The 12,255-nt window shown below is 39.7% G+C and overlaps 1 protein-coding gene across 1 annotated transcript in view; it reads left to right on the forward strand.

Moving 5' to 3' along the window:
• Nucleotides 1-12,255, forward strand: part of Ocrl (OCRL inositol polyphosphate-5-phosphatase) — a 56,970-nt gene that overhangs the window by 38,569 nt on the left and 6,146 nt on the right. Inside the window, exon 18 of the mRNA XM_059251445.1 lies at nucleotides 8,789-8,812. Coding sequence (XP_059107428.1) covers nucleotides 8,789-8,812 — 24 coding nt within the window. The remainder of the gene's footprint in view (nucleotides 1-8,788; nucleotides 8,813-12,255) is intronic.

Here is a 12,255-nt window from a genome sequence, read left to right on the forward strand (position 1 = left end):
CCTGTCTCCACCTCCCCGGTGTGGGATCACAGGTCTGCGCCATATGTCTGGTTTATGCAGTGCTGGGGATCAAAGCCAGGGCTTCTTCATACATGCTAGTCAGGCACTCTGCCAACTGAGAGGCAAACTCAGCCCATAGATAATGCACACTGAGGCTTGTTCACTTCATGTGACTCAAGAAAGGACAAGAGAAATATTTCCTCCCCTTTCCCAAGCCAAGTTATGAGATAATATCTATATTCTTAAGAGGAAAAAGTATATTATTTTCAGTGGAAACATGATTTAATAGCAAGTTCATCCTATTAAAGACATTTCTGATAAGTGAAACTATTGTTGGATTTGTGTAGAGGTTGGCACTACAAGTTTATTCTTATCTGTTCTTTTTAACCAAATATAATGAAGAGCCAAATGTTATCATGTGTATAAAATCACACTGGTGCTTAGGCCTGGGCAGAGCTAGTGATTGTAGCATCTAGCAGAAAGGGTTAGAGCAGCAGCCACAGCAGCAGCAGCCGCCACAGCAGCAGCAGCAGCCACAGCAGCAGCAGCAGCCTGCTCGCTTGGATCTGTGCCGTTGCCATGGAACTGTTGCACCTGTGACTCAGAGAGCAAATTACAGCACTGGAATCTTTTTTGTTTCCATAGAATGGTTTTTACCTGTGTTTGAAAGAAAACCATTTTCTACAGAAATTTATATCCTGCCAGCCTGGTATTTCCCATAATTGTTTTTCTCCTACCACCATATTCCCTTTTTGTACTGAAAAAAAAAAATTATACAATGTAGTCTGATCACAGTTCCCCTCCCCCAACTCCTCCCAGAGCCTGCCCGCCCCACCCAACCAACTCCACACCCGTTCTTTCTCTCTGATTGCAGAAAGCAAACAAAGAGGCAAACAAAAACAAACTAGAATTTTTTTTAAAGGAAAAAAATCACAAGAAACACACACGGGCACGCACACGCACGCAAACAAAAACTATAAAAACACAAGATGGGAAACCATGCAAAAGGCCAGTAGAACAAAAAAAATGCCCAAACAAAGCAATATGAGACAAAAAGTCTACAAAAATACCATTGGGTTCATTTTGTTTTTGGCCATTTCCTATTGGGTATGGAGCCTACCACCATATTCCTTATTTTTCAAATTTTGTGTTTCACCTGTTAAAATAGATTATGCATGATTTTTTTCTACTTTATCCCAAATACTATTTCCTAGCTTTCTTTGTTTCTGCTTTTTATTGTATTATTTTTAATTTTTTGAAAACGTTTTTGTTATATATATATATATATATGGGTGTTTTGCCTGTACACATGTCTGTGAACCATGTGCGTGCCATGCGTACCCACAGAGGCCAGAAGAGGGTGTTGGATTCCTCTGGAATTGTGTGGTTGTAAGCCACTGTCTGGGTAATGGGAACCAAACTCAGGTCCTCTGCAAGAGCAACAAGTGCTCTTAACTGCTGAGCCATCTCTCTACCCCTTTCCTTCCTTTTATGAAAAATGTCAAATGTGTAAGAAAAAAAAACAGAATAATACAGTGAACTCCCACATGACTTACACACACACACACACACACACACACACACACACACACACACACACACTTTTCTGTACCATTTAAAATTAAGTGGCATTATATCATCTCGACACTATAAACACTTCAGCCTGTATCTCTTAAGAAAAAGGACAAATTTTTACAGACACACAGCACTATTATTGTACTTCAGAAAACAGCAATCCACATGCCATGTAGCATCTCATTTATATTCATATTTTTCCAGTTGTTCTATTAATGTCTTTTATAGATTTTTAAAAACAAAAATGCAATCTTGGTTCATGCAATATATCATATGTGTATATATATGTATATATATGTATACATACATATATTCATATATATGCTAAGGTTTCTGTTGTATTTTTCATAGTAGAGCAATTCCCCATTTTTTCTTTTTTATTTTTAATAAATATTTTTATTTTATAATTAATTTAATTTTACATATCAGCCACGGATTCCCCTGTCCTCCCTCCTCCCACCCCCCAGCCTTCCCCCCCAATCCATCCTCCTATTCCCATTCTTTATTGTCATTTGCTTTTTAAGAGTCTAGTTTAGTTGCCCAGGCATAGGTCTATTATTTCCTAAATTTGGCCATTTCTTCTTGGTATTTTTAACTTATCCCTGTATACCCTCTCTTTACTTTTGATTTCCTATCAACTAGACCATGGCTTATTTTTATCAAAATCAGTGGCAGCATAATAGTACCCTGACCATAATTTTTCCATATTCTGGGCGTGACTAGGAGGCTCAACCAGCTTTAAAGGGTCTTCCTGTATATAAAATATATTATCAGGCAAGTCGACCACATCCATAAATAGAAAGTAGACAAAATCATTAGAAGAATCAGTGGCTCTGTAGAGGGCCCTCTGTGCTCTTTTAGGACATAATTGACTCAGGGTTAAAGAAATAGAACCTTGGTCATTTGTAATTACATAATGACTTTTTATTATATTATGCGTGCATGATCATCATTTGTTCTTTTTGAAAGTTCTTATCTTGTAGGCTTTAGGGTTCTCATTCTTTCCACAGTTTATTGCATTTCAGTGTTATTAAATTACTGTATCTCATCAGTAAGGAAATTATCCGTCTTATTGTGCGGCAGTAAACAGGAATCTAAAATAATCGCTTCCCTTTCTGAACACCTTTCTGCCTGTTTTGACTCTGAAATACTTCTTTAGGTGTCGTGTTCACTCAAGCTTTTCCAGGACCCAATGGGCTATTTCCAAGCCCATGAGACAGTGCCCTTAGTACTGGTACATGTCCTCTATTATAGTGTGTGCTATAAATTCATGGTGAAGCCAGGACTGAGTTCAGTGCGTGTGCTCTGTCTCCATGTACTGATTCAGGAAGATTCTTATGTTACATCTGCTTCCTGCCAAATGCAAAATGAGATAATTGGCATGAATCTTTTTGTTCTTCCAACCATTTTCAATAGTAGAGATTCTACAATTCCTAGGGTATTTGGGGTTAGGTTAAGAGGGAACAGATGAGAATTATTTGCTGTTGTAATTATTTATAGTCTTTTTCAGAACAAAGATCCATTTCTCTGATTTATTAACTAACATGTTAACTAGCAAATAATCATCAATATTTATTACATGCTGGATATAAAGTAGTATGGAGATTATGTGAGTTTCTGTAATTTAGTGATCAGGAAAGTATACTTGCATGCAAAATATAGCTAAATTCAAAGTCATGGTTAATAGTTTTGTTTGAGATAATTTGAACATTAATGATCTTTACTGGCTACTATTCACTATGTTTGGTTAAGTCAATATTTTGGGAACTGATTTAAAGTGAATGTTACAGAGACTGTAATTTGTATTCACAGTAGATTCTTTCCTACAGTTATTCTAGCCCTTGTGTGCTATAAAAGCTTATCGATTCACCGGGCAATCTCTGTAAAATCAATCTCGGAATCAGCCTATTTTTGTCTTAATGGATATTTGATGCTTGTAATATTAACATGATCTAGAAATATGTCCAGTACATATTAATAAAGTAGATTAGAAAAGTGATTTGGAGTTGACCATAGGCATGTTTCCAGTCAAATCAGAGTACTTAAGCAACAAACATGTATGTAGGTATAGGCTGAGAGACTCTTTTAGAAGTTAGGTGGCACCTTGAATTTAGGATGCAAAATAAGAGAAAAGTGACAATGGATGGGAAATTCTAACATTTCCTGGAAAAGGTGAAGGGTCAGATTATAATACATGGAACTGGTTCTGTAGTACAGGGGTAGGCAATGGTCTCAAAATCAAGAGATGTACTTATGCTTGAGCCAGAGATTATCTAGAACCTTCAGGAGACTTTGAGAATACTACAAGGTTATAAATTGACATATTAGAAGGAACCTTCTGCTGTTGCATATAGAATGAGCTAATAGAAAGGAGACCAGGCTTGACGTGCCAGAACTGGTTAAGGGTTTTTGTTGCAAGTACAAACGTGGAAAAGATGAAGAATGATGGGTGGAGAAAATTCCAGTGAGGAGAAGGATATAAAGCCTGAGATAAGAACTTGGTGATTCATTCAGTACCAGGGTTCTCCTTACTCTGTGTTTGCTTTATCTTTCTGATCTAATCGTTCCTTTCTTGTCCTGTTACATGTATGTTTTGTTTCTTCTATATATTTCATATGAATTATTTCTTCTGAGAACTTCAATTTCCATTTAGTTATTCTTAAATTTGAACCTTCTAGTTGGGCCCGGTGGTACACACCTTTTATCCAGCTACTTGGAAGACTGAAGGCAGGAGGATCACAAGATCAAGGCTAGCTTAAGAAAGTTAACAAGCCTTGTCTCCATGTAAAAAGTTAAGAGGGGATGGGGGAGCTGGAGATGCAGCTCAGTGGTGGAGCACTTTCCTAACATACCCCAGGCCTTGGGTTTAGTCCTCAGTACGGTCAGTCTGAATCCTCTATTTGTAAAGAACCCTTTTATATTGTTTTGGCTACGTTCACTACTGAGAACGTTCTTCTTAGGGTAAATGTTGGAGTTAGGAATGATTTGCACTATACTTGCTATGTGTCATGTCACTCCAGGGAAAACAAATCCTGAAATAGGCTCCTGTTTCGAATGAGATCAACAGAGCCTTTTATAAGTACTCTTTCAAGTCCACTGAACTCCAAGATGAGTGACCTTTTATTAGTGGAGATTAACTACAATTTATAGTTTCAAAATTCAGACTAGTGTTGAATTAAGCATAATTTACATTTGTTTTCTTTAAGCCTACATCCAGAGAAGTAAACTCAACTCACTGTATATTTTTCTTTTTCCACTTTCAAGTGTATGTGATGTGCATGTGTGTGTATGCATATTTGTGTGTGTGTGCATTTGTGTGCACATGCATGTGAAGCCTAGAGCTTGATGTTGGGCATCATTCTCCATCTGTCTCCTACCTTATTTGTTGAGGCAGAGTCTCTCAGTCAAACCCAGATCTCAATGATTTGGCTAGTCTTGCTAGCCAGCTGAAGCTCTCATATCTCCCCAAGACTAGAATTATAGGTGGGTCACACTCACCTGGCATTTGAGTATGTTCTGGGGATCTGAACTCCATCACACTTATGTAGCAAATGCTTTAAACACTGAGCCATCATCCCAGCCACCAGAGGAGTAAACTCTTCATGTAAATTTGCTGCCGCTCCGGTTGCATTTAATCAGTCCTTTTGACTCTTTTGGAGTTTTCTCTTTTATTCATTCCTCATGTTTACAGTATTGGGGGTAGAACTCAGTGCTTCATTCAGGCCTTAGTAGTAGATAATCATTTTACTACCAGAAACACTACCTGGCCACTATTTTAAAAATATATATATTTTTCCTATTCTAGATTTTTAATGAATTTGTGTGTGTGTGTTTGTGTGTGTGTGTGTGTGTGTGTGTGTGTGTATACTTGGATAGACATGCATGTCCCACAGCACATGTGTGTTGACAACTCTTGGATGTTGGTTCTCTCCTACCATGTAGGATCCAGGGATTGAACTAGATCTGCATAAGTGCACCTCCATCAAGTGAGCCTTCTCCCAGGCCCCATATTAGTAAATAAGTTGATTCACTGGCTCATTTAGCTTACGCATTCACACAAAGGCACACATGTAAGAGGTCAGAGGACAGTTTTGTGAGTTTTCTTCTACCATGTGAGTTCCAGAGATTTAACTTAAGTGATCAAGCTTGGTGGTAAACGCCATTAACTGCTGAGCTCTTTCATGGGCCCCCATATTAGTTTTTGTTTGATTGGCTTTTTGAAACACTTTCTCTGTGTAGCTTTGCCTGTCCTAATACTCTCTCTGTAGACCAAGCTGGCCTTGAACTCACAGAGATCTGCCTGCTTCTGCCTCCCAAGTGCTGGGACTAAAGGTGTGCGTCACCACTATCTAGCCCCCGTGTTAGTTTTCAGGTGTTTTTCTCCCTCTTGACCTGTGTTGACAGCCATTTAATGTTCCCCTTTGTTTCTACACTTCATGTTTTCCTATTCAGTTCTAGCAGATTGAACTTTCTATAATGCTGCTCTAGTGGGGGCAATGGTTTTGCTTGCTCAAAGGTAGTGAGTGGCTCCCCCATGCCTGACGCAGACAATCTAGATTCATTAAGTTGTCATTCAGTGCCACCTTTTGTTTCTTGACATTTTTCTCAACATTGTCTAGTTAGCTTATGCTCCCCACAAACAAGATGAGTAAATTCTTCCCAGTCACCTTATCATTTAATTTTTCTGAGCACTTGTTTCTTTCTGCCTCTTCGACCTTTGCTTCGAGCATGGATCTTGCTATGTTATCCGGACTGGCCCTGAACTCCTGCATCCATGTGAACGTCCTGAGTAACTGTCGTCACAGGCCTGTGCCACTGCGCCTGGCTTACTTCCACTTGTTATAGCCCTTCCTCCAAATCCTGTGAATCAAGGGCTTACATGTGGCTTGGTAGTAGAAAGTTCGCCCAGCATGCACAAAGTTCTGGGTCCTAACACCAGCTGACAAAAAAAAAAAAAAAAAAAAAAAAAAAAAATCCTGTGGTTTTTTTTGTTGTTGTTGTTGTTCTTGTTGTTTTTTAAGTACATGTGGCCATATATTGGCAACTTGTACATATGAATTCTGAGAATATCAGGCTGTACATTCTAAGACTAGGGAGGACCAGACTCCATTGGAAGCCAGGGTCAAGGACCAGCCACGTCTTTCTCCTTTCTGTGTTCTTATTTGTCACTGCTCTCCTTAGAAGATATTTAACATAGCCCTTTGTACTGGTAGATGGTTGCCAATCAGAGGAAACGTCTTTCAGGGCCTACATTGACATAAAATCCCTGCTTCATTTTGTTTGGTATATCATGTGTCACGTGTTCATCAGAAGACAAATGTAAAGTCTGTCAGATGTGGTAAAAAGTATTTCTAGCTGGGTGGCGGTGGCGCAAGCCTTTAATCCCAGCACTCAGGAGGCAGAGGCAAGCGGATCTCTGTGAGTTCGAGGCCAGCCTGGGCTACAGAGTGAGTTCCAGGAAAGGCACAAAGCTACACAGAGAAACTCTGTCTTGAAAAAAAAACAGTATTTCTAAATTTAATAAAATGTTGGAGTACAAACTTTTGTTAAATTAGATGGCTGGCACTGAGAATCAACTTCACATTTAGAAGTATCATGATGATAGAACAATGTGTACCTTCTAAGTACTATGACTAGGACTCTGACTACTTTATTTCACATGGTATTTAAGTTTAGATAAACTTGGAAAATCATGTTCAATTCATAATGTACCTAACAGTACTAAAACCCCTAATTGTCATATATAACAACTGGGGAAAATAGGTTCAGGATTATCACTTGGAGTGTTAGGGAATACATACATACTCACTCCCACTCCAGGCACCCTTGCTTCTCTGACAGGCAGGAAGACTTAGCTTTCTCCTTAGAGCTACCAGACCTGAGATGTGATTTATACTCGATTTTCTCAGTGGTCTATAATGGGAACGGGAAGAGTCCAGTTGAGAGTCTCTGGGGCAGTGTACCCCACCTCTTCCTAACTTTAGATTGCTTCACTGTCCCTATGAGGAAAATATTTTACCTGCTTTAGAGCTAAAGACACTGAGACAATATGAATTTTGGTAAATTGCTTGAGCAATCAGTAAGAGGCAGAAGGAAGATTTGTACTAAGGCCTGTCTAATATCAGTACCTATACTCTTGGTATTGACCATGCTGCCTTGTGAATAGCATTTCTCACGGTTCCTAGCTGATTATAGTACTCTCACAGATTTCCCCTGCCTCTCTATCTAGGAAGCACTTGTGTTGTCCTTTCTGTCTACATGAGTATAGTGATCATGAATAAGGTTAGTCAGACCTGGGTTCCAGTTCTGATTCTGTCACTTATTACCTATGTGTGACCTTGGGCAAATAATTTAACCTCTCAAAGCCTCAGTTTCTTCATCTGTAAAATGGGCATAATATTTCACATTAATGTGCAGATAAAGTGACATCATATATAAACCCTTGGCTCGGCTGCTGCTGGTACATGGTAGATATTCCTGGGTGGTGGTGACCATTGCTGCTGCTCTCACTCATTGGGCTGTAATGACTTCAGAAGTAACAAGGAAGATAAAAGCGCTCTTTCCCCGCTGCTGCTTCTTTGTGTTCTGTGTCCACTAGGAAGATAGAGGCACGGATGGAAACTCGGATCCACAAAGCTCTGAGATAAATTCATTTACATTTCAATAGGACTTTCAAATCTGGGGAGTCTATAGGCCTTCGCAGAAGGAAGTGGGTGGGTACTGGGAGAGGGGAGAAGTTCTTGGAGGCTCTTGGCGATTCCGGGGACTAGCTGGGATGAGAACAGCAATGAAAAGGGGTAGCTTATCCTTCTGAGTGTTCACTCTCAGGCCAGCAGCCAAGTTCTTCCATGGAGGCACCATTAGGATGTGGTAAGAACTCCACATGACAGCAGATAAGCAGGAAGACACAGCACCAGGCTTGACTAGATCCTCAGACGGCTTCCCGGGGGCACAAAAGTCAAGGCCTGTGAAAGGATGGTTTTTGAGTGATAATTTCAGCGAACTATATAATAATATAGTATGCATGACAAAGAACTTTGCATGTAGAGAATGTGTTCTGTTTTCAGTGTTCATCATTTGAAGGATTCGGAGCTTTTAAAAACCTATGTGTCTAGCAAGCTGGCAAGATCTAATACTGAGCTGTTTCTAATTCTGTGAATTAACTCTGATCATTATCTATCTGCCAATGACTTTTCTCCTGCTCTGCTCTCAGGAAGAAGACAGCTTCCTAGAAAAGGTAATTCAATCCATTGGTGGTAATGAAGGTTTCCTTGTGCCTGATTAACACTTAACTGTGGTCCCTGGAACTTGTCCCTAAGCATTCTCATATCAGAGGCCTCTGACTTGGAGAGAATTCCCTAAGAAGCCCTGATGTCCTGCCAGGTGTCTTGAAGTATGCTCAAAATACAAGAACGATGTTTATTCGTCTGATAAGTTGTTGATACTCTGTATGTAAAAGAAATCAAACTCAAGGGTACAGATTTTTTTTTTTTTTTGAGACAGGGTCTCGTGTATTACAGGCTAGCCTCAAACTCACTATGTAGCAAGAATGACCTTGATTTTTTATCCTCCTGCCTCCACTTCCCCAGTGCTGGGATTACAGCACTCCTCATTTTATGCAGTCCTGAGAATCAAACTTGAGCCTTATAATAGATGACAGATAAGCATTCTACCGACTGAGCTACATCTCTAGCTACCAGTGTGTGTGTGTGTGTGTGTGTGTGTGTGTGACATGATACACAAATGTGCTGCCATTGAGCTATACCCCAGCCACATTTGCATTTCCTAATTTCCAGACAAGTGCTGTACCGTGAAGCTAGATCTGTAGCCCAGATTTGTCTTGATCTATCTCATCTGAAAACTCATGAGTTGGAGGGTACTGTTTAGCTGCCTCTGATTCCAATGATAGTAAAACCAAAAATTGCTATCCTGTTGCATTAGTAGTGATTTGGAAGCTGAGGAGATGGCCCGGTCAGTAAAGTATGTTGTTCGAATCTTAGAGAGTCTTTTAATAAAAAAAAAAAAAAAACCTAGAGCCAGATATCAGGGTGAAAGCTGAAAGCTTCTCTGAAAGATCAGAGAAACAGAGCAGCCAGCCACTAGTTCTTCTACAAAATCCTCAGGCTAAAGAGAGTGAGTTCCTGTTTCCTCACACTTTATATGCCTTTCTCTGCCCTGCCGTATTACTTCCTGGGATTAAAGGCACGTGTGCTTCCCAAGCAAAGGCATGAGATCTCAAGTGATAGGATTAAAGGTGTGGGCCACCACTGCCTGACCTCTATGTCTAATCTAGTGGCTGGCTCTGTCCTCTGACCCTCAGGCAAGTTTATTAGGGTGCACAGTACTTTGTCACCACAAAAGAACTTGTCGTCATGCAACCATGAGGGCCCAAGTTCAGATTTCCAACACCAGTGTAAACAAAAGAGCCAGGTAGAGTAGCACCCGTGTGGAATGCCATGCCAGTGCTGGGGAACAGATACCAGGTGGGCCCCTGGAGCTCACTAGCCAGCCAGTCTAGTAGAATCAGTGAGCTCCATGTTCAGTGTGAGAACCTGTCTCACAAACTAAAATAAAATGGAGACAGACTGAGGAAGACAACTGATGTCAACCTCTGGCCTGCATATACACACACACATACACATGCATCCACATGGACCTTACATACAACAAAGGAGTGTTTTAGGGGGTCTTGATAATAGTGGTTAATTACTCAGAGAATACCCAGATATAGTCAAGAAACAGAGTACAGAGTAGAATTGTGGAGCTAAATCATAGATGGAGTAAAATCATAAATCATCTAATCTAGCCATCTGTCTTTAGACACAGAAAGATATTTTCTGTGTTCTATCAGCCAAGGCCCAAGGCCCAAGGCCCAAGGCCCAGAAAGGTAGAAAATACTATGAAAAGTCCCACTGCCACAGAGCACCAGAGTATAAGGTATGGGTATACTGTTTCGTGACTCTCAAGTGGTATGCCAACTTACGTAGTGCCTCACGGCCTCTTCCATCCTCAACTGGAGATGCCAGGCTTTCCTCAGGGCTGGAAATGCTCAACAGACATTCCACAGCATGTTCATAGAGTGTTTGAGGGACCTTCCCGTTGGGTGGAGTTGAATGCATTTTGAAGGTGAAGATTCTTTGACCACTAGCATTAAGATTACAAAGTATAGGCTTATAAGGCAGAGTATGTCTTGTTGAAAGAAGGCAGAGTGTCTTGGTTCCCCTTTGAACATCAGAGTTCACAATAATGTACAGAACATTTTTTTGGTAAATATTCTTTCCCCATTTTCTTACTGTATCCTTTCCTAGACTTCAGAGTCACAAGTGTGACATTTCCCATTATCACACATGAATTTGGAAGTGGAAGGTAGATGCTGTATATAACCTACTGACATTTTATTAACCTTTTAAACCACTAAGGCTTGAGACATCTTTGCTTCTTAGCTCTTCTCTGTTAAGGGCAGTCCATGTTCTGTCTATTCAGTTAGACAGTGCCTTGTGTTGTCTTAATGCCTCAGGACAGGAAAAACCTTTAGTTGGATGTCAGATTTTTTTGAGTCAATGATGAATAATTTATATATGGTAAGTTTGGAGGCATCTGCTAAAGAATCTGTTTGGTCCAGAAAGTTAGTAGAGTACATTATGAAGTGTTTGGATGCCTGCATGTAATACATACAACCAGAATGAAGTCCATGGGTGACTCACCAATAGAAGTTATAGAAACTATGTAGAATATGAATATCGAGACATAACATCCCAGGGAAAGAAAGAAAATGAATGTGCAAATAGATACGTAGAGAGATTTGAAATAGTAACCAGCAATCACTACTCCCTTCTCTTCCCTGTAGCAGCTCAGAAAGTTCATTGGTGCTTATTCAAAAGCACCATGTTAAGAAAAGATCTGGACGCTGCCGAAGTTATGTGGTCCCTCTGAGCATAGTGATTTTTTTTTCTTTCTCTTAAAGCTATATGGCTGGAGGTTATAGGTAGAACAGTGTCAGGCGAGAAGCTGAAAAGTTGATAATATATAATGTATGACTTAGAGGTGGCAAAAGGAAGCGGATGCTAAAACCTGAACATGGCTTTCTCCACTGGAGTTCTTCTGAGGCTGCCTTCAAATGCCCTTTTAGCCTATTTTGAATATCTTTTCCATATGCTTTATATTTGAATCTATAAACCTAAGATAAATTAATACTTATTTTTGAGTGTTGGGAGATAATTGAGTTTATTTTACACTTTGAATTTAGTTATTTGTCTGGTATGTGTCACTTCTGGATTTTTATCTTATATTCTTTCAGAAGACTCTAGCAATAGAAAGGTAGGTAAAACAAATAATAGCCCTTAGAAATCTTTGCTGAGCTATTGATATAAATAATAACTTCTGGAAGTAGACCCTTGAGTTTTCATGGTATTCTAGCTCCTCAGTTGCTATTATATTCCAGGTTATTAGTTTTGGATTTTGGAGCTTATGGTTAGAAAATTGGATCAGGTTCATATTTGTGCATCTGATGTGCAGAATTGTCTTTAATTCCTCAGAACCAAATCAATTCAGTTAAAGAAACAATGAGAACTCCCAGTAGTATTTGTGGTGAGACCTGAAGGAGAGTTAGTGTAGAAAAAACTGAAACCTGAGTGTAAGCACAGTCCCTCAAGGTGCCGTGTTAACAACTGTGATTTCATG

This window comes from Peromyscus eremicus, chromosome X (genome assembly GCF_949786415.1).
Source record: "Peromyscus eremicus chromosome X, PerEre_H2_v1, whole genome shotgun sequence".
In the NCBI taxonomy this organism is placed as follows: domain Eukaryota; kingdom Metazoa; phylum Chordata; class Mammalia; order Rodentia; family Cricetidae; genus Peromyscus; species Peromyscus eremicus.